General features: G+C 36.7%; 1 protein-coding gene across 2 annotated transcripts in view; it reads right to left on the bottom strand.

The window, feature by feature from the left end:
• The window catches only part of MBOAT2 (membrane bound O-acyltransferase domain containing 2), a 93,523-nt gene that overhangs the window by 23,291 nt on the left and 54,807 nt on the right, over positions 1-15,425 (bottom strand). For both annotated transcript variants that reach the window (XM_066547236.1, XM_066547237.1), the window contains 3 exons: positions 11,895-11,990; positions 7,904-7,959; positions 758-812 (listed from right to left, as the gene is read on the bottom strand). In XM_066547236.1, the coding sequence (XP_066403333.1) occupies positions 758-812; positions 7,904-7,959; positions 11,895-11,990 (207 nt within the window). The remainder of the gene's footprint in view (positions 1-757; positions 813-7,903; positions 7,960-11,894; positions 11,991-15,425) is intronic.

Here is a 15,425-nt window from a genome sequence, read left to right as displayed (position 1 = left end):
TGGTGAGATGGATTGTGTAGTTCTTCAGGATTTCCACAGTAGGAAACGTCACACTCCATGCTACCACTCTCTGTAACTGCAGTAAAAACCACATGGACAAGAGCAGTTTGTCTGTCTTTCGTAATCACAGCTTGAAACATTCTACACATAGCATTTCTTTCCAATCCATACTGGGCATTTTGAGACAGACCTCCTGAACTCTACTGAGTCTCTCCCTGCCCAGTAGAGGTGTTTGACTGAAGCTGAGCCTGAGGAAGGAAAGGGAGGGCTGTTTTCCTAAGTGTTTGTTCCACTGCGTAAACTATTTTTCCCTCAACAATTGAATCAATAAACAAAGGTTTGGCCTAACTGGCAATAATTTCAATTTAAACAGATGTCTCAACACTCTCTTGCCCAAAGCAACATACTATTTTCAAGTGTCCTGAATAAAGTACTGAGAAAAGGCAAGTTAAATAGTGAAAAACAGAATTTAACAATGTTTCTTCACCAGCTACTTCATATGTGTACTCCTATCTGATATGGCATGCATTTGCATAGACTGCATAGAACTTAGAATGTTCTTTTTCAATAACTATAAAATCTCCTCCTAGTGATATTTTTCAGAACAGATATACAAATTAAACTAAAAATATATAAAAACATGGATCTGTTTTACATGACCTTATAAACTCTGTCTTGAACCCTGAGCTGTAGAAACTGCAGAGAGCATTAAGAAAATACACAAAACATCCCCAAAGCAGAATGTCTGAAAGCCTACCTTACAGCTAAACACCTCTGTGATGGAGTCAAGTCTTCATTTTTCCGAAACATTCCTAGGGAAGAGGACAAGAAAAAGAAAAAAATAAAGAAAAGCTAAATCCCCCCATATTTTACTCAGCAGAACAAGTCTCGTGCTGCAATGTAATTTCTTAATGCCTCAATCGATTTCAGAGCTATTATGTCTCATAACATTTTTGCTGGAGTTGGATCAAACAATTCTTACAAACAAAATCACAAACTCTCATATCTTCAGTTATATCCAGCAGTGCCTAAACGTGAAATCATGTGGATTTCAGGAAAGCAATGACAACTTGAAAAAAGTGTTAACGAAAACAATTCTTCTACATTAGTTGAGACTTCAAAGTCTGCAGGTTTTAAAACCCTTTATTTCCAATTCTGGAAACAGGACAAGCCCCAAAACACAGCCATTGTCATAGCCATAGTCACTGCATTTTCAATGCATGAAATGGACACAGTCCAAGAGAGATTTCAGCAATCGGAAACTTAGATCTCAAGAACAGCTTTGCACTGCAAATAAAGGTCATGACCAAGCTCCAGTGAAGCAGGCATGGCAGTAAAGGGTGCCACAGCCTTTTTCCTGAGCACTAACAAGAAAAGCTCTAACCCCTACTAGCAGAAGAGGGCAGTCCAAGTCTAAGTTCAGCAACAAGACTGAGTTTACTTCTTGCCATATGTGGCTACTTCTGAAATGCTGGCAATCTATCCCTGTAAAATAGTCTTCAAAATCTCTTTACTTTCATCAAAGAGAAAAGTAAAAAATAAGACTTTCAACATTTTCATTTATTATGAAATATACTAACTCAGGTATAGTAAAAAAAAGTAAGAGCTCCCTCCTTCAGATAGCCCTGGCTAATACCAGCCAGCACTGCCTGCCAGAATGACCACTTCAGTTCCTCCTGCAGCCTTCTCCAGTGCCTCAGATATTCCAACATGCAGCCATTTCCAGCTATTTGTACTTCATTTTTTCTTTACAATTGCAACTACTAAAAACTTTATCCACATAGCTTCCTAAAGGAAATCAAATTTATGGGATCACACTTCAATTATCTTTCTCCACAGCAGTGCTTAAACCCAGCAGCCAATTTCTAATCAAGTTTGACAAAAGAGCAGGGCAATCTAAATATGAAATCCTAATGTGCTTTATGAAAATAGATGTTTCTATAGAAGATACTCCTCCTGTCATAGAAAGGTTGCCTCCAACCCCACTCTTTGATGCCAGTAAATCCACAGAGGGGAGCCCTTATTCTTGATCCGGGCTAAGTTTCAACTGGAGCCAATTTTTTTTTTTAGATATCAAAATCAGTGAGCCTTATGACAAAAAAGATTGAGGAGCTGAGGGGAAGTAAAAGCTAATTTAATTCTATGACTCATGGAAACACTTGTTATCTACAACGAAGGAAATTCTGTTGCCTTAGAGTGTGACTCCACTATGGCCACGATCCACACACACTTATGACTTCAAAACCACACTTTAAGTCCTCAACAAAGCTGAGAATACAGAGGGAGTTACCAACTTGCCACCTCCTCTCCTTCAATATGACCTGGGAAAATGCCTTCCTTGCTCCTGATCCTTCACAGTCAAAAGTTATCACCTTTCAGACTCATTCAAGGCAAGAAAAAACTGAAGAATAAGTTATCTTCCCCTAACTTCATGCAGCACCTTTGATGCCTCAGGTTTTAGCTTTTCTATTTTTCAGATTCTGTGCTGCTTTAGTATGTGGGTCTGGGCTTCATATTAGGGGATGGTGAGCTCTCTTCACAGAGTAGGGAGACAAAACAATTCCTTCTCTAGCTGGGGACCAAGGACAGCCAATCTAGATCTCAGGCCCAAGAGCATAAACAACATGGACTGAAGAGAGAAAAACAAGAAGGATGGGACTTCACAAGCTAAAGCTGTAATTGGACTTTTAACTCCAATACACTAACAGACCAGAATGTATAAAAGTGAGAGACCCCGTGCCCGGTCATCCATTCTTGTAACCATTTTGGGTTCACCTTGGGTGTAGCCCTCCCTGGGCTCTTGTGGTGCCCAAGGTGAATCTACTGAGGCCTCCTAATAAATACCTACTTTATTCTTTAGCTCTGTCTAGTCTCTGCTCTAGGTCAGCCTTCCCAAGGCATCACCTTCTCTTCCTCATCATTACATTTTCACATCTTCTTGGTTCTGTAGCAATGGCTTTTATGCTGATAAAGGCACTGAATAAAAAATGTGGAAGAAGCATTTTTAAAGATTCTGTAACCTTTACGGCCATAATATTACAGTTCTCAGGTAGTGAATCTCTGAATTTAATAGAAACAAATTTAACACAAAGACACCTATAGATGGATGTAGATCCCATCACCTAGTGAACTGTGTCATTCAGAGCCTTCAGTCTCTCACAGCCCACACAATGTAAACTGACTGGAGCAGGAGCCTCCTTTGCCATTATATTCCATATAAGTATTTTACCCTGAAGTCAGAAAGAGGAAGCTATCACCCAGTGTGTCCAAATGAACTTGCATAAAGCAAGATTAGTCATTAAATAAAGGTAATTAGTCAAATGAAATATTTCATATTACAAATGTGTGACCAAAAAGAAGGAAAGACCCTCAAACCTGAAATAGAAGAATCTAATCAATGGACTATGATCTGTGGTTTTGGAGAGGTAGGAGGAAACAGGTTTAAAACAGGTTTTAGTTATGTTATGTATGTAATTGTTACATATATACATATGAAGTCATTTAAGGCCCTTTGTGAGCAATGCACTTGCTGTCTAAAACATACTGCATCCAAGTAGGCCTCCGTTAATTTTTCATTTCCTATCTCAAGAAGGTTTCCCTCCAGCCAGCAGATTCTTTGAGGTCAGGTTAGTGGCTTTCCCTGTTTTGTTGGGGCTTTTTTTTAAATGCCTTCTCAGTGTCTTCAAGGCCCATTTATCATCTTAGCACAGCATGCAAGAACATGATGATCTCTGTCATACTCTTGAAAGCTTTCAGGAAGCTACCGTTAAGATTTTTTAAATCATAGAAAATAAACATGGAAGAGGTGCTCTTACATTGCTGCTTATTCAGTATGAGATGAATTAATAAATACACATTCACTACTTCCCAGGCCCATGGGAAAAGAGACCTGATAAACCATAGCTGTTCCCTACCTACTACACACTGGAGATGAAGAGCTCCCACTTCAGCAGCACACTGCTGCTAGGGAACTCATGAGGTTTTGTAGCATTCCTTTGGGGATTTTAGGAATTGCTTTCCTCTGTCCTAAAACGAGAGACTACCACAACAACTCCTTCTTACTACAAAATCACATGGCAGAGATTAGAGAAAATGGGTTTTATTGAACATCTGTTAGAGAGGTGAAACAATTCGGTCACTCAGCAACTGTAACTCCATTTTCTCATCTGTAAAGCAGGAAATACTCCTATGTTCCTTCCTTGGTAAAAGAATTATGTAAATCATCAGTAAAAAAATTTCCCAAGTGGTCTACATCATGAGGAAGTTCTGTCTTTACATTCCTTCTCAAGAGCCCATATCCTAATGGTAACAAACCCAACACCCTTAGGCACACACCACTATCCTGCCACACAGACTTTATTATGGGATATTATGACTGCTTCTGAGCTCTCACTACAACAGTATTTACAAATATTATCACCCCATCTTTGTGGTTAAACTTATCCACTTTTATATTTGTATGGAAATCTGGCTAATCAGTAACTAAAAATGCCTAGACACAGGATTATTCATTAATAATAACCATAGATCCTATCACAGGTTCTGTTGCAATTACAGTAAATTTCTGTAGTTCTGAATTGAATCACCAACTGAGCCCAAATGCTGTTGTTATTAAAACATTTTAAGATCCAAAGACAGCCAATAACAGTTTTAGTTGTTATTACCGCACTGGCAGCAACAAAGGCAAATAGGTAGAATGCCCACTGAGTAAAATTGGAAAAAACCTACCAAAAACGCAAGAAAATGTACAAGTCTTCATATCCAGAGAGCCATACAAGCAAAACAGAGGCACAAAACTATACTTGAAAACTTAGAAGGGGAAAAATACAATATAATTCTTTTAACCACTAAGGACACATGATAAAAAAATAATTCGGTAACTGATACTGAAACAATAATCACTGTGCTGTCACTATCATAACAGAGAGCACATTAAAAAAATAAATAAAAATCAAGAGGTAGATGGAGACAGAGCATTAAAAGGAAATCCTAACCATGATAACCATATCCTAATAATAATCCTAACCATAATAAGAAAGCAGCAAGTTACCAAATAAAAACCCCAAAACAGCACCGCACCATGACAATTTCACTGATATAATTAACAGAAATATTAGAAAGCAATATTTTTTGTTAAACAGCTGCAAATTTTTTGTTCTAATAAAAATAAAATTCCTTTTTCTCCCTTAACTCTGTTATTTGCCCGAAGTGTTGCTTAAATAAATCTAAATCTTCACATAAAGAATTAATATGGACATCAGCAGTTTCCAAATTACATAAAAACATTGATCCCTTTAGAATATACATGTGAGATGCCAGGGGTAATCAGCAAAAAATACAAAGCAAATGTTAACACGCTGACTACTCATTTTTGGCATTGCTCATTTCAGTAACAAGGAACTGCAAGGTAAGAACTACCAAAGACTGAAGTTCAAAATGTGTATCAGAATACATGAAAGGCATACTCCAAATCTCTTCAGGTGTAAGTTTGTGATCCATGCAAACTTCTGGAATGTTTGTATTGTACAGCAAGCTTAAAGTACAGTATCACAGAATAGGCTGAATTGGAAGGGACCCCCAAGGACCATCAAGTCCAAATCATACGCAACTTGCATTTAATTTCCCTGCTTAAAAAATCCCTCACGGTAAGAGCACAAGGGTCTAACAGTTATAGGGGTAGCTGTTATTTGTGTATGGGATTCCATACTAGTTTTCAGTTTGGAATCAAGCATATCCACTTAGCTAGACAGACACTTGAATATGCAGCAAGAGTGAGTGGCCTTTGTGGCTACACTCAGTTCACTCCAGGACCTTCAAATGAAACCAGCTGAAGACAATAAACTGGCTGCCATGGAAAGATCAAGTCCAGAAGACTGGCCTTTACCAAAAACCAACCCAGCTACCAATGGAACCTTGAAGTTTACACCAGGAACTTCCAACACAGCAACATTTTTTCCCGGCTGTTTATTTTCATTACACTCCTTGGATGTACTGGTAAAAAAAATGAGGGAAGAAAATAAAGTAATTGGCGTTTAATATAGCCAAGCTGATGTGACTAGAGGCTCAGAGTGTCATTAATCACTTAGAATTATTTGCAACATTATCTCCTCTCCTGTCCCTATATCTCTAAGTAATTTCTAGTGGAAGCATGTACCTTTGTAGAGTGAACAAAAGCCCACTGACAGCAGGGCTTGTTTTCATTAATTTTTCATGAAGGATCCCTTTTAGGTTGTCTAAGATTAAAAAATTTTGCTTTAAAGCAATCTTAGTCTTCCCTGCACATCTTTTCTTATCATCTCATGACACCAGACTATCAGCTGCTTCTGAATTCACATTGGTCACATCAACTTTCCAAAGTCATGTTCACAACTGTGACCATTCAACTCAAGGAATCTGCTAAACTGCTGACACAACCAGGGAAATTTTTCCAATATAGTTACTACTCAAGGGCTGACAAAGAATTTAGAGGTCAGTGAGGAACAAAATGTCAAGACTTACACTAAAAATTCTATGTATAAAGAAATCCAAAAGAAAATACTAATTATCTGAATTAATTTAAGTAGGAAAAAATCTAGTCTAGTTCATGATGAAAGTTAAGAATAGAGCTGACTAAATGAAACATTTGTCTCAAGATTGCCAGGAGCACTCACATGCTTGTTCCATACCACCACTCCACTATTTGTGCATGATGTCAGCAAATTCAGAATAGCTCTTTCCCCAGCAAAATAATAGTAAGAGGAAGCATTCATGCCTGATACCAGAACTATTACTTCCTTATAATAACCTGTTTCCACTAACCTGTGTACTCTTTACTTTAGTTGATTATAGATTGCAAAATTACTACTTCCTTCTGAATATAATATTTTCTCTGGAAGGTAAACATCAATGTCTTTGACCAACTAGATAAGCCCAGCATTATTTATTTTCATTCACACAAAAATATTTTTAAAAGGTCTTTATCCAACTTTTCATATTCCTGAAAGTTTTTGCCCACAGACTTCTCTAGACAGTGCCACTTAACAATGGGAAAAACATTAAACACCAAGAGCACTAAAGCAAGGATACATATGAGGCAGAAACATATTAAACTTCATGCACAGTGTTAATAAGCAATATCAGAACAGCAGGTGTCTTTATCCAGGTGTCTGGAGCTACACTCCCAAATCTTCAACTGACATCTGTAGCTCCAAGTGATTCAAGCTAATTGGACAGATTTATGAGATGACATTTTCAAACTTTAAAATGAAAATTACTCCTTTGAATTTTAAGGTAACTAAAAACCTAGCTATTCTGCCCATGAAAGCCAACATTAGGATTCACTGTCACAGGGCCCACTTATCTGATGGATACATCTGACAGGAGAAAAGACATAAACATAATTAGATAATCTCCCTGTTCACCACAATCTGTTAGCTATGAGTGTAATTATGATACTAAACAAAATGAAACACACAAAGGTTTTATAAAAATCAGCATATATGGCACAAACTAGGGAAGTGCTCAAGAATTAGCATTTTAAAACAAAAGGTGCTCAACAACTGAAATTACATGTGCCTTTTCTATCCATCTGTCAGCGACAGAGGTCTCTGAATCTGGAAGTTCTTTAGTTAACTCTCACAGTCAATACCCCAGCCCAAAAGAATATCATTGCTCATTGACTCCAGAAGTGTCACTGGTCTGTTAAGTCATATCTTCTGCACAGTGTCAGCATTTTTAGAGCTTCTGTCCAGTCAGAACAACATTTCCCAGTACTTTCATTAATAAGCATCAATGAAACAACCGAGGCACAGAAATTTATTTTGCCTTGAAACACAAGTGTGGTCTAAAGTAATTCACTGACTCATGATGAACTTTGGTAAAATTTATTTTGTATGGAAAATTAAACACAGTAAAGAAATCTTACCATCATGAATCTCAAATGCCAAACTAGTGATCTTCTGTGTAATTATCATCATTGGACTGTCACAAAAAAAGGGAAGAAAGAACAATTTAGATACAAATTCAGGATTTTCTTTCACTTATAAATACCAGGGGAATTTTATATTAGGACTCTAGGTTAACTACTCTAAGCTGGAACATCTTCAATGCAAGAACAAAGTGTTTCGTTTTTTCACTCAAGCCATTGCAGAGTTTTCAATGCAATGAGAAGAATTTAAGCCTTAAATGCAGTATTTGATAACACCGGTCTTTTATTGCTGCATTAGGTTCTACAAATACAGCTGAAGTGTTTCACACTTATTTTTTACTAACATAGTTTATTTTTTTTTTACAGGGAGAAGAGTAAAGAAGAAAGGACAGAGCAATTATATTCATTGCAAGATACAGCAGCAGTAAGCAAAAGACAAGAAAATTATAACGAAGTCGAATATTAAAATAAGTTATTTAGCTATGCAGACCACTTCCATGGTTTCTACTAACACCTGATCCTATCTTTGATTTTTCCATTGAGAATTATTATTTGCTGCAAGTAAACATGGCAAAATACCTGGCAAAACAAAAATCCAGCATAATTATGATGACTCAAACAGAGTTCACTTTGTTCTGAATTTGGTACACTTGAGTGAATCTTAAACTGTCCAAGAAATATTCTGCCATGGCTATCCAAGTCAGTTTTGTACTGAGAAATTATACCATTTTCATAGTATCTAAGAGTTTTTGCCTGATGTGACTCTCAAAATTATGAACCCCCTCCCTGGGGTAGGGAAGCAATGGAGAATGCATAAAGTGAACTACTACAATTTAGAAATTTAATTTTTAAATCAGATCTCAAAAAACACATCAGGGGCTGAATTTACCTAGAAGTATCTGAGCTGGAGAAAAAAAAAACCAAAACCCAAACAACAAAACCAACAACAACCACCAAACAAAAAAAAAAAAAAAAAAAAAAACCAACAGAATCAAAAAAAAACCTTCACAATAAAAAAATAATGTTGTACAATGGGCACTTAGTTTTGTTCATGTCTTTAGTGTACTTGGCATCTTTGTAACATATTAAGTTGGCACGGAAACACAAATCCAAAAGCCATCAAGTCCACCTTCATTAACAAGGCAGTATTTTGCCATATGGTTCAGTCCACAAAATTGATTTTCTTTTTAGGTAATGGTTAAAATGGTTTCAAAGCACACAGCTATTTCCAGTCCTCAACATACACTCAGGGGGAAAAAAAATTCTACAGTACTACCAGTACCCCAAAATCCTGATACCAAGACTAAAGTGACACACAAGGGTCATAAAGGAAGAAGACTAAACAGGAACAAATAGTCTGATAAATCCCTCATACCTTTTTCTAGCATTTAATCTGTAGGCCTGCCTGGTGCTGGCAGAAATCCCCAACTGACTCTAAACATAATGGGTTTTCCTTCTGTAAGCAGACATGTGACAGCATGGGTCCTGCCTGGTGGAAGGATGGAGTCCAGGAGGAGCTCAGTCAGCCCTTACATTAATTCCAGCTGATAAATCTGTCATTGTTATCATAGCAGACCCTGGTATTCTATTTTTTTTTTTTTCTCCTGAAGTGGCTATTCCAGTACCATCAAATATTTGGCTGAGGAGCAAAAAATCTGGAGACTAAAAGAGGAAGAGTCCTTCCTGGCACAGTGAGGCTGTGAAGCAGGATTTTAACCATCCCTTTTAGGTGCTGGCAGAAAGGCAAAGGAGGCAGCTGGGATCTGTTAGTACTGCAGCCAGGACCACACAGCTCTGCACAAGCAATTGCATCTCCAGCATGAGATGTCCCCAGCTTTCTCCTCTGCCAGTGCACTGAGAGCTTCCTTCAAATTTTGAGCAGATTTTCTCAGCTTGGACACCTCAGACAAGCACTGCATGCTAGGAGAAATATCTATGTAAACACACATTAAAGCTCTTTTGGGGCTAACCACTATACAAATCCATGCCAACATCTTTAGAAAGAAGAACTTGCTCATACTGGAGCTCAGCAGCTAGTTAGGCAACTTTAGGGGTTTTTTTGAGCTTACTGTCTTCTCCCAGAACCAGAGAAAGTTCTCTTTCTCTGCCTGTTTTGGAAGTAATCTCTGTCTCGTGTCAAGGGAGCACATGCAGTGTATGCCAGAGATTTAATGTGATATGCATACATCAAGCTCCCAAACTGGTGCATGAAAGGGTGGTTGAAATCTGCCATCTCAAACACACAATCAGAGAGTTGGATCCAGGCTTCAGAACAGTTCTGTCCAGAGCACAGAGCTCTTAAATCATGAAATGCTTTGGGTTGGAAGGGACCTTGAAAATCACCTACCTCCATCATCCCTGCCCTGAGCAGACACCTTCAATTAGATCAGGTTGCTCCATCCAACCTGGCCTTGAACTTCCCCATAGGATGTGGGTATCTTTGGATGTGTTTAGACCTAACAGAAATCTCTGAGCTACCACCAAACCCTCAGAGCCACAACTGAAAGCAGTACAGTCCCATGTGAGCAATGGTGTGCTCAAGCTCTACTAAATGTTTTGAGAATGAGAACAACAAAGTGTAATTACACTGTTTCCACAGTCAGCTCAGAACTTTGATCACTGCCAGGGTTGTACACTTTGGCCCTACAGTGAACTGGAAGGGACAGCATCTGGATTACAGTTTCACCAGTAATGGTGAAATTATGCTCAACATCAGTAAATCTAGTGTCTTTATGCATATGACTGTGCTGCAAGCTCTCATTACAGCCAGTGGAGATGTGGTCCAGAGTCAGGGACATCTGGCAAGTGACCCAGTTCACACTCAGGTAGACACTTAGTGCTGGGTCAGCTGCAATGCCCTCCAGCCTCTACTGTCCACATCAATCACATCTCTGTTGACTACAACTGGAACTTGGGTATCTGGCTTGAAGGCAGACACTTGGATGTAAGACAAATGTAGGAAGATGTTGTAGAAGGTAAGAAGATAAAGATGACAGAAAAGATGAACTCAACCATAAGAGCTTTTGGCTTCAGCCTACAAGTTAATTTTCTGGACTACATGCCTGTTACCAATAAAGACTGAGAAGTAACAAGGCTAACAAGTACAATTCTATCACAGGTTATGCTAAAATACAAAGACTACTACCATTCACAGTATCCCTGGAAAGTACTTAATGCATTATTTTAAGCAGACTAGCAAGTACTCCTCATCTCTTTTTTTTTTCCCTCCAGAATATACACTCTCCTTTAAATCAACAAAAGCATTATCACAGCAGCAAACTTATTTGTAAGAAATGTTGTACTTCACTTCTTTGTGTCTGCAGCAGAAAGAAGAATTACCAATATGGTTTATTTTTATTTTGCCCATTTAATTCTGTTTTGCTCCTATACAGTTCAAGTCAAATATAGGTATAAGTTCATGATATAATATGAGGGCAAACAGACAAAACTTTCTGTTTCTCTGTGACTACCTCAACATCCAGGTGCCTGTCTCCTTAGCTTTCTCCTTCTGGAACATCTAACATAAAATGAAAAAAAGAAAGAAGCTAAAAGCTAAATTCCATAAAATGTTCTGATTTTCCTCAAAAAGTGGTATCAGACTGTGCCAGGCAAGTAAGTACACCAGACACAATTCAAGGTTCATCATGCTGTCAAGGATGATAGCAGACACTTTAATGGAAAAATCAAAGAGAAAAAATTCCCATAGCCACCAAATCCTTTATGCCATTCAGCCAGGAACAAGAGGCAATAAATAAGAAGAACAATTGTTCACAAGAATTCTCAATTTGTATGATTAAAGCATAGTTACTTATATATTTGCACGTGTGCCAATATGCACATACATGCTCAGCTTTCTCCCAAAGTTTTAAAGGTTGACACAATTAATTGGGGGGGGGGGGGGCGGGGAAGAGCAACAAGTAAATTCACAACAACAACAGATACAGTATCATTTAGGAGGAAAAGATAGGAAGATTATTTTTGTCCTTACCCAGAAAAATCAGCAGAATACTGTCCATAATCAAAGATATAGACCCTAGTAATTTGGCACACAGTGAGGTATCCTAAAGCGAAAACAAAGCAATACCTGGAAAGAAAATTGGGAAAAAATTTCAGTTAAAAATCATAAACATTTCTCCACTGAATAAAGTAGCATTTCAATAGAATTTAATCTCCAATTATTTCTACAAAATATTACATAATAGGAATCTGTAATTATACTTTATTCTGCCTGAGGTTTTTTTGCAATGTTTATTCTCTGCAAGCCCATACTTTTTTATTTGAAAGTGTGCAGTTCAACCATAGAAATTCTATTGTCAGTAGCCAAAATACTTAATCACATCAATGAAGCCTAGAATTTACAATTGTAAGCACCACTGTAAAAACTGCAAGTCCTATAAAGAGAAAATTAATCTGTTAAGGTTGGTTTTTTTTGTTTTTTGTTTTGTACTTCGGGGCTAATTTTTGTCTCTATGAGCATAGAAGTTTGGAAAATGATACATCAAATAATTCCCATTGCATGTATACTGCTATGCATTCAAAATTCAGTACCACAAATCGTATTGCTGCTGTTTTCAAAGGAACTGGAAAAGTCAAGTAATTTTCAAATCCACATATTAAAATACAGCTGAGTGAAAAAGGAACAGGACATCTTTTGTCTTCTATTAAGCTGATCCTGAGCAAAGGTAAGAAAAAACACATATAGGAACTGTAAAACTGTTACAATGTTATAACTAGATGAACTGTGAAAGTGTTCTATGTATGACTAAATTAGTTTTACACACCATTTTCTCAACAACACACTAGAGAGAACTGATCTGTCAATACACCTCACAAAATCTGCCAGATGTTCTTTGAAGTCCAAAAGGACAGTGAATGCCAGCAGGAACTTAACTAATCCTTTAGGACTTTAATGTATGAACTCCACAGTCTTTACTTCATGCACAAGACTGATGTGCAATCCCTGCAGCAGACTGCATAATGCATCTAAAATCCAGTTAGAATGAAAATATTCATTCAACAAACTGAAAATCACAGCCAGGACTGGATTTAGGTGAACCAGTGAGGGACACTGCAAGACTACTTTGGAACATGACTTTCTTTTCCAAATAAATATTTTGCAAGAATTCATTAAGAAAAATCTAAGGTCTTAGAAACTACTCTTCAATCTGACACTTGCAGTTTAACTGGAAAACATGCTATATATAAACCATTGAATATTTTAAAGCATCCAACTTTGAAATCACAGATTACCTTATATACCATTAAATTACATGTATTTTGGTGAAAAAAAAAATTAGAGGGTCTGTTTTAGCAATAGTTTATTTTATGTTTTCATTAGCATTCACAATCCAGAAACAGTATTATACTGGGAGACTAACTAGTACAAAATGCTTATAGTAAGAATACACTGGCACAGGTTGCCCAGAGAGGTGACAGATGCCCCATCCCTGGGAACATTCAAGGCCAGGTTGAATAGGGCTCTGAAGAATCTGTTGAAGATGTTCCTTGCAGGGTGGACTAGATGTCCTTTAAAATTAAATTCAAAGTAATCCACAATAATATGAAATAAACAATAGTCATCATGACCAACATGGTAGGGGTTTCTCACAACATTCAGTTAATACCCACACTTAAGTTAAAGTACAGAAATGGAAGAAAGAAAAACAAAACACCTTAAACTTCTTGATTTGATTCGAAATTCCAGTCTAAAACAAAAGCTGTCTTCTGACAGAGCAGTGACATTTGCTGCTGTTGCACTCACCAAACACAACTATGAAACTTAACTATCTTCCAGTTATTTCAGCCACAGTTCCAAGTTACACACAGATTGGAAGACTGAAAATTTTTAATTGATGAGTAAAACACAGGAACTTGCAACCCATACAATGCTTTTCAACTTCCACCTGCATCTCTGCACATTAGTCATGCCACACCACATCCCTTCTTCATGAGAAATGTCATTTCCCCAGGCAAAGTGCAGCAATACATTCTCCCCTAAGGAACTTAAAAGATTTATGACAGCTTGCATCATTCCTGTTATTTCTTCTGCAGGTTTGTAGCGCAACTTGCTGATCATCCTAACTCTCATGTAAATCCATCTTTAGTTTAAAAAAATCAGATAAGATCTGAAAATGTTTTGAGAACTTTCTAGAATACTCTTACTACATGTTTCTTACTCTCTTCAATAATTCATTCAACAAACCTTAGATCAGAAAATTGAGTGAAGTTTTGCAGAGCTCAACCACATCAAGCTTTACCTAACTATACAGCTAATTACAAGCTTCACACAAATGCAATTTTTCCAACTTTCTCCACCAGCAGAAAAGCAATTGGTCTTAAAAGTCAATGTTACTCTATACTTGCTTCTCACTGTATAATGTTCTTGTGAGCAGAAAGATGAAAATATTTCACACTGAAGATGAACAGCTACAAGCAAGTCACAACATGGTTATTATTACAAGTAACTTTTAGACAAACTGACCTGCAATGAATATAATACCTGTATTATGTAACAGAAAGACCCAAAAACATTCATTTAAAATATGTCTAATTCCCAGGATCTTTGTAAATACAACCTTACTTTATTTATCAACAGATGCACCAAATTCAGACACATCTGGGAGACACTGCAGCATGTACCAGAAACCAGAACACAGTGATATGTTTAACTCCTAATTAAAAGTTAAAAAAAAAAAAGAAAGAAATTAAGCCAACAATACTGAATAGCCTATTATATAGAGGGGCTTTTCTTGTACAGGTATTTAATATAATATTTCAATTCCTTACAATTTTTAACATCTCATCACACTAAAAACAGTATGCAATATGTTTTACTCATAAAATTTTATCTTTCCTTTAAAAAGAAATGTATCAAGTAAACTACACAATGTTTTTTAGAAGTATATTCTAGCATATTATAAATGAAGTACCTTAACTATACACATAAATATTACAATATATAGAAAATTCTAAGTAAGCAGCCTCTCCATGAACTTCTTTACAGAAGGTGTTAATAAAGAGAACATCCATTTATTTCTATTTTTTTAACAAAAGCAAATTAATATCTTATTAGCAAATAAAATACATTGTCCTATTCACTATTTTTTGTCTAGTCCTGTTTTGACAACTAATATTTAGCAACATACATATCAGGAACTTTTACCGGCATGAATACATATAAAACCAAAATACATCATTCTATCTATATGTATGTATGGATCTATATATATATATATATATATATATATATATATATATATATATATATATATATGTACACACACATGGTTATACAGATATACAGGGGTTGGCTTCTTCCCATTACATGAACTTTCTTCTAGTCTCCAAACATCCTGATGGAATTTGATACACATTTTCTATTACACTTTCTACTGCTAACATTACATAGAATGACTCCTGAAACACCATTTCTGTTAATGAAGAAATCTTCAATCTCTTCCCTGTACTCCTCTTTTTTATTGTCCTCAAAAGTTTAGCACAGCCAACACAATAACAGCAT

The sequence above is a fragment of the Molothrus aeneus genome, chromosome 3, assembly GCF_037042795.1.
Source record: "Molothrus aeneus isolate 106 chromosome 3, BPBGC_Maene_1.0, whole genome shotgun sequence".
Lineage (NCBI taxonomy): Eukaryota > Metazoa > Chordata > Aves > Passeriformes > Icteridae > Molothrus > Molothrus aeneus.
The sequence above is the reverse complement of the archived record's forward strand: the minus strand, read 5'-3'. Positions and strand labels throughout refer to the sequence as shown.